At 44.7% G+C, this 20,524-nt stretch overlaps 1 protein-coding gene across 2 annotated transcripts in view; it reads right to left on the reverse strand.

Moving 5' to 3' along the window:
* Nucleotides 1-19,800, reverse strand: part of pcdh17 (protocadherin 17) — a 54,033-nt gene extending 34,233 nt beyond the window's left edge. The window contains exons 1-2 of one of the 2 annotated variants that reach the window (XM_061067791.1): nucleotides 19,071-19,800; nucleotides 15,750-18,330 (exon numbers count right to left, since the gene is read on the reverse strand). In XM_061067791.1, the coding sequence (XP_060923774.1) occupies nucleotides 15,750-18,026 (2,277 nt within the window). In that variant the 5' untranslated portion in view covers nucleotides 18,027-18,330; nucleotides 19,071-19,800. Of the gene's footprint in view, nucleotides 1-15,539; nucleotides 18,331-19,070 lie in introns of both variants that reach the window. The other variant, XM_061067790.1, reaches the window with a different exon arrangement.
* Nucleotides 19,801-20,524: the final 724 nt, after the last annotated feature.

Here is a 20,524-nt window from a genome sequence, read left to right on the forward strand (position 1 = left end):
GAGCAGCGGAAGAATGAGTGTTTGGCATTGAAACGATAACAACTCGTTTTTTTGAAAAATAAATGGATGGAAGGAGATGGAAATCTTTATTTTGACGCACCCCTTCAGTACTTTTATGACCAGGGACTCACCCTTGGACATGTCTTTTAATCAGCTCAGCTGTGTTGGCGCCCAATCTGATCCTGTTGAAAGGACGTCGCAGAAAAACGAATTTTCCAGAGTGTCACAGCTGCGCGACGTACATCTAAAATGACATCCTCGTGATAAATCACTTACAAAATGCATTTTCCCGTCTCCGCACTGCAGAGTTCACCATTGATTTAATAAACTCAAAACGTGGGGCCACTGTGCAACTTTGATAGTGAGTTAATTTCAAATGAACCACTGAATCCCATGGTGACTTGAAGTCTTATCTTGACAAAAGGGAAAAAGCATGTCACACTTGAACGAGCATGTGTTCTACATCTCGACACCACCCACCCCTCCTACAAGCCAATAAAAAGCACATTATGCCACTTCATAGAAACCTCTTTCCTGCCAATTAGAGTCCAGGCTGATCTTAAGCCTCCATCTCTTCCTGTCTGTCTGTGCTGCCCGGCCCTTTCACTACAATGGGCCACTTTCCAATTAATGGATCGATAATGGCCTGTATGAACTGCTTTGTGCTCAGACAGTCACAGCCCACAATGAATACAGGATAATTTGGGAGGATGGCGAGGGGGGGTGATAAATAACGGCTAGATATCCAGCAGATTTATTATCATATTATTAGACACTGCACTCCACAGTACATAAATGAATTTAGCGACGCAAGGATCGAGAGTTTTTCCTGATGCCGACTTGTTGACTTCTGATTTTCACCTCGTGGACCTTTTTCCCGAAATTGAAATGAACTTCACTGAACCGCACTGAAGCCAAAATGAAGCGACCCAAACTGCAGCATCTGTGCATTTGGCCTTCAGGGTTTTCACAATGTGACTCGCTTATTGACCTTAAACACGAGTCCGTGAACCTATTGAATAGGAGGTGAATCCAGATGTTGTGGGGTCGACATCCTTTGTGCGGTTTTCAGCCTTGGCTCGTTTCGGTTCGCTTCGTGTGAATGAGAATTGCAAACGCGTGTTCTTGAGCTGTATTGAAGGATGTCTCGTATGTAGTCCACACAGCAAGGCCACCAAAGGTCAGAGGGATACTGAGTACAGTGAGGCTGAGTAAGTGTAAAAAGCTGCACTCTATTCTGTATTCCCTTTGAGGCCCTAAGACTGACCGAGGAGACAGAGGGCCGATTGAGACAAATGGGACGGGCATATCGGAGAGCTATTCTACTCTCAGCTCCTGGTGCTGGTGCATTTTGGGACACTGTTTGTTTATGTGTTTGTGTGTATTTGACTGTGTGTGTGCGCGTGTATATGTGTGTTTGATATCTTCGATAGTGGGGTGGGGCGGCGAAAAAGGACAAATTGCAGCTTCTCTTTCACACATCATTGGACAACTCTCTTTTATTCACCGGAACCAGAGAACACACCCTCCCTCTACCTGCCTGGCTAGGTGTGATACATGTATTTGTCCTCTACTGTCTTCCAAAAAACACACACAGCACTTGCTGTACCAGCGTATGCACGCGTTCCGTCTTGTCAGAAGGTGTGAGCGGTTCCAAATCCGCAATAACCTTGTCAGGAAGCCAAAAGACATCGGGACAGCAGGTTGTTTTTCTCTGTTTTAAAAAACGATGTCTCTGTAGTGTTTGTTTTTGCATGTCTGCATATGTGTGATGTTACCACCAGGGGAACTGTAATTTACTCCTCTTGGAAAACTGTCAAAGAAGCTGCAGGAACCGCCAAAGAGGAAGAGATATTGAGGTTAGAGGAAAGAAAACACTGTGGGGAAGAGAGGATGCAGCAAAGGAGGGAATTAAAGATGAAAACCGGAGGACGAGCAGCAAAAAAAACGGCAAAGTGAGAGGATGTGAAAGAAGGTAAAGAGAAAGTGGCGCAGGAATGAAAAAATAATTAGACTGCATTGATTACTTGGTGGCTAAGGAGCAATTGTAAGTGATCAAATCTAATTAGCTGCTCCTATACATCTTCCTGGAGATAACGTACCAATCAATCCACGGGCTTAAGTGAACTTAAAGCCATCACAGGCTACTGCCCCTCGGAACATCTTCCACTATCTTCCAAATTATTTAGGAGAGGTCTGGTCCAAATGAAATTTAGACAAGTAAGAAAGTGCTGCTGATGCCGGTTAATGGAGACCAGAAAGATTGTAACCACACTGAGGTCTTATCCATTCAGACGGACGGCTCGCTAATGATTCTGGGCACTACTTAATCATAAAGGAGACTTTTAAAGTTATCTTACGCATTTGCAGGCAAGTTTGGATTTCCGGCTGACGTGGCGTTTTTTGGGACACCCTGTAGTTGATGCAGTGTGGGTAAGTTATGCAGGCTGATCTTTTGTGCACAGACTCAAAAGAAAAAAATACTACTTTTTGCAGTACAGCGAATTTCCAGTAAGGGAGCATTCATACCTAGGCTGCTGGATTATTCATCTGAACCGCGCGGCCTCGGTTGCTGGTGTCAGTGGGAGATCTTAAACCATTCCTTGTGTTGTTAGTTTGACTGCAGTGAGCTAATGTTGGCCCAAATAAATGAAGAAATTCTGAGATTTGTTTTCCCTTTTGCTGAATAAATACTAGACCCTGATCCCCAACAATAAAATGCGTATTAAACTGTGGAATTTGTGCACAGCTAAAACCCTCATTATCTGAATAATGTTGAAATGCAGGATGCATCACCCTCCTGTTGCTCCGTGTCCATGAGGTATTAAGTCCAGTTGCAGTATTGACTGCTGTTTGTTTGCTGGGCAGACAAACACATCCTTGCAGGAAGGTTTTGTGGGGAATGATTTGCTACAGTGATTCACCTGGACAAACTGTGTTGGTTTGCCTCAAAACTGCAATGGTTGTCCCAGGATGGCATAAGTCACGTTGAGCTGACACTCCACGTGACTTTCTAAAGCTCGGGGGTAGTTTGAAATAAGGTATAAACCTTCATGCCTCATTTATCTGGCATGATGAGAAGTTCCATTTTTGGGATAGCCGAGGAGAATTCGAGGAAATGTCTGCAGGAAAAGAGGGAAATACCTCAGGGAAGCACAGGAGTCTGTATCGGGTTATATATCGATTATTTGTCCCACCTTTAGTGATCAGTCATTTAAAGTATCTCTCTTAGTGACATCAGTATTTCTTCTCTTACCAGTATAATTGTACTAAACTCGGCTTCAGCAAAAATCGAACACAACCCAATCTGTGTCTGCACCGGCTTTAAATATTGTCATTATTTTTTTTACCATATCACCATGGGAGCTTTTTGTAAAATTGCTGGTTTATTATGAACCCTCTAATCCAGCTAAATAGTTTTCATCTTGTTAATTACGGCCTGGCATAATTCATAATATAACTGAATTCCACTTTTGTTTTTTGGGGCTCATATTCATTTGATGAAGAATAGGGCTTTTTTTCCTCCATTAAATAGGACTAAGTAGCACTTTGGAGGCTTTTATATTCAGTTGTATAATCAACATGACCTCTCTCTTGCATATTCGCTGCTCAACAGCAAAGACACAATATTCATAATTAATATGCAACCACTCACGTTGATTGCCTATTATTTTGGTTGACCATACAGTGTCATTAGAGATGCCTATTAGGAGGCCAGTGGAAAGAAAGAGAGGATAGGTGTCTCTTCAGGAAAAGACGGACGAGATAAAAACCCTACTTCAAAGCCACTTTCATTCAAACTGTGTGGTTACGACCACTTTATTATTCATTTGAGGAGGAGTTCAAGCAGGCAACAAACAAATGACTACTTTGGTCACATTACTACGGGAGCGTGGTTATATATGAGGCGGAGAGCTGCATTTGCCTTTAAGAGCAACCGCCTTGAAGAGTCCATAAGTGTGTGTGTTTTTTTAAAGTACTCTAACAACTGCTGTCCAACCTTCGTAATAATGTTTGTCATTTAATCTCAAAGACTAAATTACTTTAAAAGAGCATGAATAGTTAAGTCCAGAAGAGAAACACACCCAGAGTCTGAAGGAGACGGTCAACAAAGTGTTTTTAAACTCTGTTCTTACGCCCCCGCCATTATCGTCTCGAGGATCAACTCGCGGAGAAAATAATAAAATGGAATCCTCCTTAGAGAGAGTGCACATCACTGAAGCTGCTTTTCGAAGTTCTCACACACAGATACACACAGACACACACGCCCAGGTACTGGAGATCTTACAGTCCATGCAATTTTATGATGAATGAAAAATCGAACGATGGGCCAAACTAAATCCTGGATTAACTAAATGCCTCAGAAGACTCATCTTAATGAGCATAAAGTAATACAGAATAATTTGTTTACCACAAATTACACAAACTATACAATAATATGTTTGCTTTTTTAAACTTCTACGCATGTAATTGATTTATTAACAGGATTATCCAGCTCCAATTCCATGAATCATCCTTTTCTAACTAAAAACAACATTACCCATGAACAGTTATGGTGTTGACCAACTTCCCCTCGGGTAAAGATTGCAAAAAAGTGACACATTGGAAACACACACTATGGCTAACTGTCAACTTTTGTTTCTTTTTTTTTTTGATGAATAGACGTTAAACGAACCTTATTGAATGTGACCCATTTTACAAAGCAGCCGTAGTCTGAGATCAATATGGGTCAAGGAACTTTTATAAATAATACTCTCGTATTATATATAAACAATGTAATGAAGGAAGCTCTGAAACTGGAAAACGATTTTAAATTTGGCACCTTTGCCCTCATTGTCTTTAGGTGAGCTAAATTTCAGAATCACTATTTCACCAAGCAGGTGGGATACTCAAATAAAAAAAAATTAATTCTAGTTTCATAAGGGAGATACTGGCACAATTCCTACAAGAAGCTGCAAACTAAATTCAAATGGAGTGAATTAAAATGACTGACCCTGTGGATTTAAAAAGTCTTCTTTAATCGTCCAGCAGCTGGGCGAGTGTTTGGTCGTGTGACACACTTGTGAACTACAAAGTTGATTTTTTCACTTGAATCAAATTGCTTTTCATGTCAAAAAAGGCACAAAGTCCTATCGCACGCAATTCCTCTGGTGGAACACGGTGTCACACAGCACACATGCATATATGTATCAACATAAAACATACATGAGTGAGCTGGTGTCTGAGATCATGCATCTTATTCCTCAGGCATCATTATAAGGTGTAGTTGCCTCTGTGTGCCGTGAAATATAATGAGGCATTCTGTTCCTGCGTTGGCAATCTACACTTCACCAGAGGGAAAAAAGAGCATCATTAAATGGGAACCAGACATGAAATTTTGAGAAAAAAGTTCAAATCAAAGCATTTCTAGACAAAGAGGGTCTGACCAGAACAGGTTGTGACCCCATCTCTGCTTTCCAAAAAGCAGTTTTCTGATCTGAAAGTAGCACCTTTCAGACTGCTGTTATATTTTGAGATCATCGTCTCATACTTGTGTGCGTCTGCAGTTATAACTGGTATTACCTTTTAAAGATTCAACTACGCTGACAAAAATCCAGCAGCCAATTCAGTCTCAGTTTCAGTCTCTGAAGAGGAAGACAACACAAGACGGCATCTTTGTACTGCTATCAACACAATCCACATCTGTGGCAGTTTAGCCCCAGGAGCAAATGGTAAATGTGGCTGTTGGCGTGTATATATATATTTATTCCAACACACAAAACCCTGTAACACAGCAGTTTGGCAGCTCTCCTGAAATAGCAGCGCTGTTTTTCCCCCTCACTCGTGAAGACACATTCAACCAGGTGGTGTGGGTAGACATACAGCTGGTACCGCGTGTGATTAAGGACGATATGTGAACTTAGTGAAAAGGAATGAGCGAGAGGACTTAACTTTTATGCCTTTGAAACTTTGGGGGAATAAGCTTAAAGTAAGGGGAAGGGGGGGAAAAAGAGGGCACTGTGTGATCTTGGGAAAGTAAGTCTCTTATCATTCAGTACTTGCTAATCAATAGTTACAACAGGTTTGGCGTTAACTGAAGTCTGGAGTCAGCACTGACCTCGTTTCACCCTCATTAGTCCAAAGCCAACTCAGCCCAAAAGATCCAAAGCCGTTCCAGAGGTGAGGGGTTTATCTTACTCTACACCTGAAACCATACACAACAATTCTGACAGCCGGGGTAATATGCTTGTCCGCTTTCTTGCTGAGAGTTAGTTAAGAAGACTGGAACTAAAGGACGATGATAAAGTGATGGGTTTATATTGCGATCGATCTTGAGAACATCCACAGTCATAGAGATCGTGACATTGAACCATTGTACCAGCTATATTCAGTCCACCATAATAAGGTGGATTTCACAAATAGATCTGCAGCTACTAGATGATTTCTCATGCTGTCTTTTTCAGACACAACCTATCGTCTAACAATCCAACAAGAGCTAGCGGCATAGCGTTGCCAAATAAAGGACTTGACTAGTGCGGCAGTTATTTAGCTGTGACTCATAACACTAAGATCCCAATTATCTTTGCTCGGCTTGAAGGTAATGAGGCAAGTATTGTATGTTCAACCACCTTTAAAAGGTAGCATCCAATGGATTATGTTTAAACATGATGGTTAAACAAAGATTTAACAGTCTCATTTGGAGGCTTTAGAGATGCAAATAGTCAAGCTGTTTCTTTTCTGAACGCTAAGCTCACCGATGTAGGTCCAGATTGGCGACAAACTTCTCATCCAACTTTCAGCACGAAAGCAAATAAGCGTATTTACAAAGTTAATGCTACAACACTTTCCCCTCTTCAAGTGATGGGATTCATACAAATAAGCAGACGTTACCCGAGAACGGAGGAAAATAATCAAAATCTGCTGCAATACATAAATAAAACACAATCAAAGTCTGTCTCGTTGATATCGATTAATCCTTCATTTAGCAACCGGGGTGTCACCATCTTAACCCTCTATTGAGGCCTTGAGTATATAAAGGAAATACAACTTGTTTACATGCTTCTAAAAGAGCACATGTAAACCACGGTTTGAAGATGATATTATTAAACCCTCTTATCCAGTACATGCATCGGATTTAACTAAAGAACAATCATTTTCTAATTTATTTGTTGAAACGCACCAAACCGCCAAATGTTGTATGATGTGCTGGTTAAAAAAAGACAGGCGCTGAAGAGCTTGTGAACAAAAACATAAAAGAAGAAATTTATTCTGTTTGAATTGATGTAGGAAGAGCTGTTCCGTAGATGAAAAGATTTGAGATATTTCCCCAAAGCCCAGAGCCAAGGCCAGACGCAGATATAAAAACACACAAACCCCCCCACACACACACACACATACTAATATCAATACATGCACAAGTGCACATACACACACCTGGGTTCTCCCTCTCTGCGTGCACACACACACATAAAGAGAGAGAGAGAGAGAGAGAGAGAGAGAGAGCAGATGGACTATGTATAGTCTCATTTCAAGGTGACCTATCTACTGTATATGTATCGGGTGAGAGGCGATGAGGTATCTGAGCGAAGGAGGGGCCGGGAAGAGGAGGAATGGATGACAGGAAGGATACTGTCCGTGCAGAAACGGCTTTAAGATAATGCTCTGTTGTCAAAGTGTTGGACGCCAGTTCCTCTCAGTCTCTTTTAAGTGTGTCTATGGTGCATTAAGAATCTGTCAGGCCAGCTTTAGCATTAATCAGCTCGCCCGCAGAAGAAACAATCACACATAATCTCGAGCTCTAAACCCCGCTGACCTTCTCCTCAAATGCACAGATAAACTCCCTTTCAAAACCTCGGTCGGTTAAAGACGCACACACACAGGCCCGGGCTCTCCATCGCGCTTGTAATTTTCTCTTTTTCTCCCCTCCCCTCTCCCCTCCCTCCCCTGTAGTCTGGCTGATTGGTTCTCCCACAGCAGCACCCATGTCTCTCCACCTGGGAGTACAACGACTCAGCATGTCAACGTGACCTCAAGGAGGTCGCATTTCAGACGGCGTGCGGCGCTGCAGAGAGAGAGAGAGGGGCTGTTTTAGCCCATCAATCTGGAAATATGGAGATGAAGAGGAGAGCAGAGGAGACAGCGGGACGAGGGATAAGAGAGAGGGGAGAAGGGCAGAATACACAAGTTCCATTCATCATCTCCGCACTGTGGAGAGTGTATAAATAGCAAGATCTGTTCGGAGTTATCATTGAGCCTGCGCTTGCATCGCGGCGCTTCATTTATTAAGACTGTGCACAGATCAATACAGCAGACATATACACTCTGTGCTGTTGACAAGATAATCTCATCGTTATGAATTTGGCTGGGGTCGTCAGTAACATGAGCAATTGCAACGCTTATCTGAGATGACAAGAGCCGAGAGAAAGAGAGGGAATCCAAAAAATCATAGTCAGAGCAAGAGTCGAGGACGTGTGGAAAGGCGGGAGCGAGAACTACACTTTCTTTTTATTCGTACACTAAGCAATGTGGTCGGAGTGATGGATAATATATTGCAGTATTTCACGACCAAACAGAGCAAAGATCGATAACAAACGGAGCAAACCAGCAATTGATCTGAATGTGAAAGGCCCCGGCACGATCTCTCTCTAAGACATAAAGCCAGTCAGGGGCCAATTGAGTACATCTGTATATGGAACAATAGACAAAGATGAGCCCAGCCAAATATACGGTTTTCAATACGCCATTAGCACTCGGCATCGCACCCTGAAGAGCAGACACGGCTAAACGTTTGGCGACAAATCCTGTGTGCCCACCACTTAGAGGGCCTTTTGTTTGGGCAATAACATCTGAGAGTGCCGACTCATTCGCCTCTGTTGCCACAAACATATAACAGCCGCTGCAAAAACACAGTGGCTGTCAATTCCCCATAGACACACACAGGGGCTTTAGACGAGGGAGTCAGATTTCAAACTGTGCTACAGATACGGCGAGCGCGGGAACAGAGGAGACGGCGGGATCTCTCCAGGAGTATTGGACTTTCTCAGACACGCAGACAATCGCAAAACCTCACTGGCAGGATTTCGCTGCGAGGAAAAAGACTCCTGCAAACTTCTCATCTGCCGATCGTGATATACTCCAGTGTTTGAAGAAGAAGGGAGAAGAAGCCCGTTTTTTGAAGGCAGCTTGTTTTGACACGTAGTTAGGTGAAACTAGAGACAACGAGCTGGCATTCATGGTATGTCCCTCCAATCAATTAATCACATTACTGACGCAGCTGAAGACGTGCTGAACTGTAGCCGGCAAGGACGAGGAGAGGGAGATTTGGGGAAGGGAGGGATAAATCATTTCTCTTATACTAATGAGATGGAGGGTGAGAACAAGAGTCACATAACTCATTCTTTGAGCTGCGTGTTGTTACTACAGCACATGCCTAGGGGGCACAGTGAAGGAAGATGCGGCAGAAAATAAAAAGCTCTCTCGGGTTGGACCGGTGCCACGGCACAGCAGAGCGAGTTCCACTTTGTTTGACTTTGAAAGTGTTTGATTTACAGCAAGGAGACCCAGCTGCTGGCAGTTCAAAGAATACATCACCGAGCCATGTAGGCCTGTGTAGCCTTCTGTTTGCGGCGGATCTCAGTGCACATTACTATGAGGTCACTACCGTCTTTATACCAAACTATTGCTGCAGCGCCGAGCCCCCCCGCTGCTCAAAGCGTTAAGTCTAAAGACCCCGGGAGAGATCTAAGAGCCCTCAGGGGGCAGGCGGCCCCTTCAGGGAAACCAATTCAATCTGAGGGAACCAGCAAGACTGGTGCTTCAGAGCGCAGTGGGTGGTAGCACAGGTGCATGTGTGCCCGTGCACGTACACACACATGCACTGAGACACATGGCAGCTAAATCTCAGATTGTTCCGCTGTGAAGGTTATGTTTTGTTTGTTTTTGTGACCTGCGATGGTGCCTGGTTGGCTCCTGGCGCCAGAGTTGTTTGAGCACGAAGCCAAGTAAATGTTTCAGGATCTTCAGGGAGCAAACACTGACAGAATCTTACCGAATCTTCTATTTTTATTAAAGAGCATGTGTTTAGGTAGTTGGTATGAAATTGCAGCATCAGGTAGAACACACTTAGATCCATCTGTGTATTTGCAATGTAATATAAATATGCGCAACTCGCAGTATCATCAAGGTCAGGAAAACAAGGCGCACTGCCGCTCAAGAAAAAAGCCATAATAAGCAAAAGTGGCAACAAAAAGGAAGAGAAGCCGTCCTCTCCGTGCCTTATGATAATAAAGCTGAAAAGTAATTACGAAGTCTGATAGGAATTGATCTGAAACCACTTAAAATGCTGCCCGGTCTTCGGAAGGTAAACCAAGCCAAACAACGGCGCTTGCTTCTCATCAGAATAACATGATAAAATGACAAGATATTCCGGCATCAGAAAATTAGGCAGAGGAGACCTGACAATCCACTTCCCCTTTATCGCTCGCTCGCTCGCACACACACACAAGTGAACAATCCACAGTCCTATTATCGTGTGTCTGTCATCTCCAATAGGCTGCTTCCTATTCAACCAAACAAATTGGTTTAATGTGTCCGGCCAATCTGGTCCTCACAGAGGTTGACTTGTGATCTCATATCCTGTCTCCACACCCCGCGAAAAAACTAAATTCCTTTGTTGTGCTCCACAGTTACGAGCTGTGTCCACACGAACGCACAACAGCTGGGTGAACGGGTTTCTTGTTGCCGACCAATGAGACAAGAGCACACATTCATTATTGACTCCAGTAGTCCACCTATATCCATCAATGTATAACTTGTTCTAAATCTGCGTTTGTTATTAACTACAGGAGGAAATTGCTTCCTGTAGTTACTTGTGGGCAAAGTCAGGGCCCCACAATCACATTTAATTATTTAGCAAGGTGACAAAGAGATTCTTCTCAGAATTTGCAATAAATAAAACATGGACTTCCACTGCTGCCTCCAATCTAGAACAACTTTTTGGGGGGTACTTATATTACCGTTCTGCAAATGAACTATTAACTGTGCAGCACTTTGAAGAACGTGTCACAGAGTAGGAATCAGGAAAATCAGCCTCAGACTATTTCCGGTAAAACATTTTTCACTGAATATAGCAACCAATGATATTTGTGCTGTAACCTATAACTAGAACAGATTTCCTCAGTCTTGATTTCTTAAATTTAACTCTCAATTCCATTGCCAACTAAACTGTTGAGATTCCGACACTAATTTCTACTTTTCTCTGTGCTGCAAACATCATCAGTATTTGGGCGTTCATTTCCAGGTTCCCTTTCCGAAAATGAGCAATTTCTGTTTCCCACAAACCCCGTGTTCTGCCCTCCTCCTCCTTCATGTTCAGAGACCTCTGATGTTCGTCGTGACATCCTCCGCTTTCCACTGATTTGTTAAACGTTATGATTTATTAATGAAAGAAGATGCAAATATAGCTGCTGTTTTGTGCTGTGTGCTGCACTGCTGCTCACACATCGAAGCTGAAACAAGTACCACGGCAACAATACCAGTAATGGCAGCTAGTAAAAGAAAACATTCAATTACTAAATTTCTATGTTTTGCTTATACAAAGATAACATAATTTAGTGCTGTTCCCCGGAGCAACATTCTGTGGTCTGACTTCACTTCCTCTCAGTTGCATCTATCATGTGAGCTTGGGGGAGATGAAGAAAAATAAAACTCCCTATTAATAATTCAGAATTTCAGCGTGTAGTGTTATGTACAGTAGCAGCAGGTTTATTTGAGGAAATATGAAGATACGCCCTCAGGCGGGCTGATTATTTTATTTCTTTTATGTACTGGCAGGCTCAAATAAAACAAATGTGGCCTAGTGTCCCAGAAGAACTCAGCTGAGGGACACAAGTACATAAATTACAAATGGCTTCTTGAACTGTCCCTCCTTCCTATGAATGACTGTTTGTGCATCGAGCTGCCGAGCGGCTCAATCCTGGGAGCGAGTGAGCTCCGGTACATACAAACTCATTCTATAGAAAGCTCCTGAGTAAAGTTATCTAAAGATGAAGAGAGAGAGAGAGAGAAAGACAGAGAGAGAGAGAAATGAAATAAAGAGCACTTTACTATTCATTGCCTCAGTGGCCACTGAAGTGTGGGTGCAATTTCAATACAATATACAGCACAGGCTTTGATAAGACTTTTCAGGAGCATCCTTAAAAACAGCACAAGCAGGGTTACATATGCATCTGTGTGATGTTTGTGTGTGTGTGTGTGTGTGCACTTGTGTGCACTTGTGTGCACTTGTGTGTATGTGTTTGGAGGAAGGGTGTTTCAAGGTTCGGACAAATGCAAGATTGTCACGCTCATAAAAAGAGAGGCGCTCTGTCACGGAGCCTGCCAGCTAAAGGCTTAAATCACATGCCTGGAATACACAATGACGTTACACCCACACAGACACACACACGTGTACACACACACACAACCATACACCCTCACAATATGCCTAAATTATGCAGAGTAAGACCATTCCTGGAAGCATCCATTTTCAACATCTGCTCCAGCTACATTGTTGGCATGCATATCCACAACCTAAAGAGATCAGAGGAGTAACTTCATTGTGTGCCGCACTGAATGATCACAGTCACACCTCTTAACTGTTTTTTTTCCCCCCCAGCATCCTTTGAATTAACTCAATAGGTTTATGGCTGCCAGTCATTTTTAGAAAGACCTTGGTTTATTGTAAATTCTTACACGATCCGTCAGAATCTGCCAGGTTTTCTAGCAAATTTTAAATAATTCATCATGGATTCACTGCTTTCGCGGCAAATTCACCAATTGTCATTCAAAACAGCTGTAACAAAATGCTGTCAGGCAGTCGATTCCAGACAAAGATATCCTATGTTCCATGTGCTTGTTACATATTTATGCCAGACATATTTCATTAGAGCCGTACGATTCTCTTTATCAAGTGACAATGTCGAGTCAGCGGAGAGAGGTGCCCCCTTTTCTCCTTGACACCCACATCTCAATGCCACCCCACACAAGGCAGAATGCCGCCACCTAAAGGCAGCTTTTATAGCCATTCACAATCCACTAACCCTCTGTACCTCATGCACCTCATTAACATGGATGGTGTCTCACCGAGACAGGATTCTGTTTAATTGGAGTTTCATGGCGAATCTAATTATAAGACTCAAAACTTATCAAAACAAATCAATACGATTAATTAGGGGCCCATTTAAAAGTAATGACACAGGAGTCTTTCGATGTTTGGCAACAATGGGGACAGCTTCTGAAACAGGCAGGAAAAAAGCACGGGAGGAACCAGTCAGTGGGCCGTAGTCACAGTGGCGCAGCTGCTGAAGCTGAACATAATGTGGGACAAAATCCTAAACTGTATTCAAGGCAGAGTGGGCGCAGGCTCACTCTTTGGAGAGAATTACTGAAATCCTTTCTTCCTGAGCATTGAGGAATTTTGCAGCAGATTGGTTTTAACCTTGATTCCACACTAAGTAATTCCCTTCAACGCCTTAAGCGGAATTAGGCATCATTACGTATCATCCATCTCCTTATCCCAGGAATTCTCTTTACAAATGAAATGAAACTCTCCACTGGGCCGGGTGCTGGCACGGCGGTGACAATGATAAGGCCAGCAGAGCTCGGCTGATATGTTCATATTATTCCCCTTTCCCTGTCTGCCGGTGTACCACTATAAAACATCATTAGAGGCCGGCAGCAGTGTGGAGAGAGACTGGGAGTTGCAGGCAGCTACAGCAGCACTGCCGGGTACAGATGAAGACAGCAGCACTAAGGTACTCCTCTGAAACTGAATAAGCAGGAGATATGCTCTCCTGCTTTATCCATCTCTTTATTTATTTTTCCCATTCAACCTCTCTCCCTGTGGCACCTGTAGTGACAGATGGGCTGGGTGGCCTCGGGATCGATGGAAGGGGAATTCTGTCTTTGTTTCCTGACATGTTTCCCATAGCTGCTCTCCTCGCACTCAGGTTACTTACTGTCCACACAAATGCAGAGAGGAGGCAGAGGCATGGACGAGGGGGGGGAAAGTGATACGCCTCTGTACAGCTTCTGAAGAAACTTAATGCCTCAGGCCAGCTTCCTCTACACAGGTTTCTGTTGAATAATACAATAGAGCACCCTGCACGCCTGATGCGTCGAGGGGACCCTCTGTAAACAAGACACTAAGGAATGTGTTGTAGCTGCTTCTGCTTGTTTCCCCTTTGACAGTCTGAAGGGGGGGGGAGAGGAAATAAGTGCACAAAATGGGTGTGCAGCAACCTCACACGGTCTAATTCATCATCACTACATTAGCAGAGAAACAGTCTGCATAATGGACCAGCAATTACTCTGTCCCTCTGATTAGGAAGCCTTAACGGTCTTTGGGCTGACCCTTGCCCTATGCAGCTGGCTCATAATAGAAACAGGGCTGAGGCTGAGAGTGGGAACAACAGACATGGGCCTTCCTCCCCGGTGGGAACACATCACATCTGATCACAGTCATCGTCACATTCAAAGCCAGCGCAAACAGCAGGATCGAAACGGCAGAGCTCACTAGAGAAACTAATAGTTACCGTCTAAATGCAACTGAAAGAATCCTCAAAAGGCCATTGGCAGAAGGTGATAACAATAAAACTCACAGAAACTATTGCTTCTATCAAATAATATTAGGAATGTTAATTTCTTTACTTGTCAACAACTGGTACATTTCAGGAAAAGAGGCCCCTTTGCTTCCACTGCCCATTGTCCCCAGTGTTCGTACCACCATCTTAAGCAGGCCTTAATCCTCGTCTGACACGACAGACTTTTAATGGACTTAAGGCCAAAGACACAGAGAAGTTATCACGTTAGAGGCTTATACACCAAAGTACTTCTCATAAAAGCGTATAAAGTAGCCGTGAAAATAAGTAGACTTTGCTAATCTCTAGGAATTAAAACCCGTAGAATTAACCACAAAGAACTGTACAATATGAAGACTGACAGGATGTTGAATATGAAAACTGTGAACAGCAAAACAAGCAGGTGTCACTGTTTGGACTAAGTAAACTGTCATGATATGACATTGTAGCTGTAACAATTAATATGTACAGGTATTTTAATATAAAATGCAGGTAAGTCGATTTTCAGAGACAAACTTGTTATTGGAATAGAACATGCAACATGGGATAATTGGGTCGGATCAAATGGAACTGCCGCGGGCTAAACTCCTTCCACGGGAATTAAATGAAAGTGATTGAGTGATTTATGAAAGATTTCCACAGGAAAACTGATTTAAAAAGGAGACTGTTGTGACATATTTCAAACACCACTGATTTGTGTTGATGTCACTGCCTGTGTTCTATGATAGCACCAGAATGACTGTTTAATCCTTCTAATGCTCCCCCCCCCTCCCCTTCCTTCACTTCTCTCTGTGCTCCTGGGCTTCTCTGTCTCTGCCTGTCCTTGTCTTCTTTTTCTTTCATTAAAAAAGGGGGAGGGGGGGATGTTGATATAGGAAATGGGACCTATCTGAAGGTTGTGACGGTGAAAACGGTGAAGGAGAACACTGCAATTTCTCTTACCTGTATGATGGACATGCGGTTAGTAGGTGTGTCTGTAGTGCTGGTGACTGGGCCTGTGAAGCTGGTGTGGCATCCCACGTGGCCTTGGGGCACGCTGAGGTTATTGGCAGTGGGCTTGAGGTACATGACCTCTGACCGTGGTGAGCTGAGTGGCAGGCGTGTCTGGTAGTCAAAGTACATGGGTGAGGTGGCCAAGGAAGGGCTGCTTACCACATTCATCACATTCATGGCATCCCGCTCTTCCACCTCGCTCTGCACCAGCATGATGTCGTTCTTGTTAATCTTCTTCTTCTTGCCTTTTCCGAGTTGAGGGTGCGAGTATTCTGCAATGCGACAATTGTAGGTGCGGATCTCCTTGTTTTCCCGCTTGCACTTGATGGCTATGGTCACCATGGCAGCCAGAAGCATGATGGATACGATACTTAGAGTTACTATAAGAGGCAGGGACATGTCCCAGTTCTGATTGTCCTTTGTGCGAGGCAGTCCATCAGGAGGACGTCCGTTGGAAGCCTTGACGATGAGTCTGGCGGCAGCAGTGAGAGTCGGCTTGCCGTGGTCTGACACTCGGATGATCAGCTCCACAATGGGGCTGACATCATCCCAAAATGGGTGGGATGTTCGCACGTCCCCACTCACGGGATCGATCTCAAAGAGGTGCTCCTCGTTGCCATCCGAGATCTCATAGGTGAGCCTGCCGCTCTCGCCGTAGTCGTTATCCACGGCCCTCACTGTGGTGACTATGTAGCCAACACCAACATTACGTGGCACGTGGATCTCAGCGGTGTCGTTCAGGAGTAACGGCAGCACTATGACAGGGATGTTGTCATTGACATCCAGGATGCTTATGCGCACTGTTGCATTACTCTCCAGATGCGGAGATCCTGCATCTCTAGCCAGAACCTTGAAGTCAAAATACTTGATCTGCTCGTAGTTGAAAGATCTCACAGCGTAGATGGCTCCATTTGCAGCGTTCACATTAACATACGTGTTGACATCACCCCCACTCACGTTGGAGTTGAGTATGCTGTAGTACACGGTGCCATTCTGGCCAAGGTCCGGGTCGTGTGCCAGAACTGAGCCCAGGTACTCCCCAGGGATGTTGTTCTCAGGAATCTGAAGAAGGTACACTGACTTGGTGAAGCGAGGGACATTGTCGTTCTCATCCAGAATCTTCACAGTGAAGGATTTTGTAGAGTTTAAAGGAGGGAGGCCGTTGTCTTTGGCAACAATGGTGACATTGTACTCATCCTGCACCTCTCTGTCCAAGGGCCGGTCTGTCACCACTGTATAGAAGTTATCATAGTTCTCCTCAAGTTTAAAAGGGACGTTACCCAGCACTCTGCATTGAAGCTGCCCGTTCCTGCCAGAGTCCTTGTCTGTGACACGCACCAGAGCGATGACAGTGGCTGGAGGTGCTGCCTCGCTGATGGCTCCCTGTCTCACAGACACAAAGCCTATAGATGGCCAGTTATCATTCCTGTCCAGCACTTTAACAGTGACTTTACAATGGCCCGGGATTGGATTGGGACCGAGATCCTTTGCCTGAATGTCAATCTCGATAACAGGGCTCTCTTCGTAGTCAATTTCACCCTGAATCTTTATGACCCCTGTTCTGGAATCTATGGAGAAGAGCTCCCGGATTCTCTCTGGGGCATAGCCACTGAAAGAATAGACCACTTGTCCGTTGTTGCCCTCATCAGGATCCGTGGCATTTAAATCGATTAGGACTTTACCAGGAGGGGAATTTTCAGGAATTTCCACGACATATGAGGGCTGATCAAACACGGGGCTGTTATCATTTGAATCAATTACTTTGACATTAATCTGCATGGTACCTGATCTGGGATATTCCCCCCCATCGGTGGCTGACAAGATTAGGGTGTGATGGCTTCGTTCTTCTCTGTCCAACGGTCGTTGAATAACTAATTCTGGGAATTTTGTCCCATCTCCGCGGGCTTTTACCTCCAAGGAAAACAGATTGTAGTCATCACGGGTTATTTGATAGGTTTTCAGCCCATTTTCTCCTGCATCTGGATCATGCGCGCTGGTCAGAGGAAAGCGTGTCCCTGGCACAGCGTTTTCTGAAATGTCAATATCAATCTGAGCGGAGGGGAAATTGGGTGAGTTGTCATTAATGTCCTGAATATCTATTTTGATCATGCAGATCTCTTTGTCATTGGCAAAAACCTCCATGGATAGCTGGCACTTGGGGTTCCTTTTGCACAATGTTTCCCTGTCAATGCGCTGCTTTGTGTACAGCAGTCCACTTTGGGGGTCCACGTCAATGAGATGGGGGGCTGAATTCTCCAGCACCCGAAAGTTGGCTTTTTTACCCGGTCCAGTCTGATCGAGTCCGAGTCTGGCATCTTTGGCAATGTTCCCAATCACTGTCCCTGGACCCTGTTCCTCTGGGACAGAGTAATTCAAGTTTTTCAATGTCAGGGCTTGAGCCCATAACAGGAGGAAAAAGAAAATAGAAAGATACATCCCTAAAAGCTGCGATACGCTAAGATGTGCTGTGTTTAAGCTTCCTTTGACCTGTTGATATTTTGTTCAAATTTGGTATTTCTGTTATCCAGGATGAAGAAAAGAGTTCTGTTCATCGTGCGAGACCTTGGCATTTGTCTTTGTGGATTGTCTTTGCTCTGTCTCTCTCTTCCTCTGCCTCCTCCAGCAATCTGTGGTGCTGAACACCTAATTTATATTCAGCTGAGCGTCCAGACTCATCTGAGCAGTAATCGCGATCCAGTCTCCGAACAGAATAGTCATTGTCAGTGATCGCTCATAGCACCTAAACAGGAAAAACAGAAAAAAATAAATGTTTAGATAACGCATAGCTGTCAATTAGTCACCCAAATAAAAACTGTAAGGCACACGAGCCATTCTGCATGAAGAGATATCCGATCCGCCGCTGAGCCAAAAAGGAAACAAGGCTCATGTGTAATTCATCTCTACAATTATGGGAGAAGCTTGTCAATTAGTTAACCTTGGGAAGACACCAGGCGCAGCCCCGATACATGGGGAAATAATGATTCCCCTTGTAGCTTATTCACCACATGTATCATTGTAAACACAAGAATGCAGTTTTATTTTTTCCTCCATCTCAAATGTGCAATGCAACGACCTGACCCTGACCTGACAATGGCCCATTCACACCTTTAGGGGAACGCTGACTGACGCCGTAATAGGACAACTTTAATAATATGGTAACACGGCAGGCGTTTAACTGAGGGTCCCATTGTGCTGGCGATTTGAATAAGTGTGTATTAAATGAGCCTCTTACAAGCATTAACAAATCCGCATAATCCGGATTTTTCAAATGAGCCTTATAAAAGAGAAATAGAGAAATGAGCTGCCAGCGTCTCAGCACGGTCGTGTAATTCTCCCCGGTCTCCTCGGAGGAAGCTGTTGCACGCGTATGAACAGGGGATGGTTGAGAAATAAAGAAATACGAATAATTTGGAGAAAAAAAAGAGCACGCAACAGATAAATAGGGAGATTTGAATTTAAAAGAACATGATTTAAACTTACCCTAAAAAAAAAGAAAACTGATGCGATAGTCCCAGAAAATAGAGCAGATTCAGACAAAAAATTGGAATTAAAAACAGTCAGTTCCAGCGAGGGTTCAGGGAGAGTTTCATCCCCTGAACACTTCGATGTAGGTTCCCACCTCCTCTGTGCAGAGGAGAGAGGGAGAGAGAGGAGAGGAAAATCCACACGCAGGCTACAGTGCAGGCGGCGCAGAGAGCAAATGAGAAGAAGGGGGGGGGGGAAAAGAAAAAGTGCTCCAGAAAAAGTATGACTGTAATGTCAATGAGCTGAAGTCCTCTCCGCTGGGTGATTAGGATGCAGCGGATCGCCCTAGCGCCTGCAGTGACTCACCGCTCTCCAGGAAGGAAAAGTGTCCGGAGAAATACTGAATGAGAAGAAGATGATGGAGAAGAAGAAGAAGAAGAGTGGGAATCCAGATGTGCAGCAAGATCCAAAGTGTTTAAAAGCCAACCGGTGCCAAACATCGCTGAGGGACTGGTCCCCTTAGTGGCGTTGTGTCCTTGTGCTCCGTCCTCAATCAAAGTCCACAGACACACACACACAGATATATAGAGAGACAGCTGCTGAGGAAGAGGAGGAGGAGGAGGAGGAGGAGGTGATGGTCACAGCCGCATTCTGCCACAAGTCTCCGTCCAGCTGTCAACAAGGTGGGTTCTCTCTAGGCTGCGTTACGCACAGGTCGCTGCTCGGTATTCTGTGCACATTGAGCTCTTCCTCTCACTGACTCAGGTCCGGACACAGCATGGTGCAATAGACACTGTCGCTGCTCCTCCGGCAGCCAATCAGCGTGAGGGGGAGGGCCGAGAGGGAGGGATTCAAACGCCGCTTCTTGTTTTTTTGGAAGACGCGCCGGAGATGATTGGTGGCTCGCAGGTTCAAGCCCGGTGGCTGCGTCGGTGGTTTTTTGTTGTTTTTTTTCAAATATCACACTTCATTGTTGTTTATTCCCCAAAAAGAAAAAAAAAAATAACGGAATGGAAAACGTGCGTTGAATACCGTGCGCCACGAGGAGACGTAGAGAGAGAGGGAGAGAGGGAGAGGGAGGGAGAGGGAGGGAGAGGGAGAGAGAGAGGGAGGGAGGGAGAGAGAGGGAGAGAGAGGGAGGGAGAGAGAGGGAGAAGGAGAGGGAGAGAGGGGGTGAAGGAGAGGGAGAGAGAGAGGGAGAGGGGGAGAGAGAGAGGGAGGGAGGGAGAGAGGGAGGGAGAAGGAGAGGGAGAGAGGGGGTGAAGGAGAGGGAGAGAGGGAGGGAGAGAGGGAGAGATAGAGAGGGAGGGAGAGAGAGGGAGATGACAGAGAGAGAGGGGGAGGGAGAGAGAGAGGGTGAGGGAGAAGGAGGGAGAGAGAGGGGTAGAGAAGGAGAGGGAGAGAGGGGGAGAAGGAGAGGGAGAGAGAGAGGGAGAGAGAGAGGGGGCCAGGCTGAGGTGATTCAAAAA

This window comes from Limanda limanda, chromosome 3, assembly GCF_963576545.1.
Source record: "Limanda limanda chromosome 3, fLimLim1.1, whole genome shotgun sequence".
Classification (NCBI taxonomy): domain Eukaryota; kingdom Metazoa; phylum Chordata; class Actinopteri; order Pleuronectiformes; family Pleuronectidae; genus Limanda; species Limanda limanda.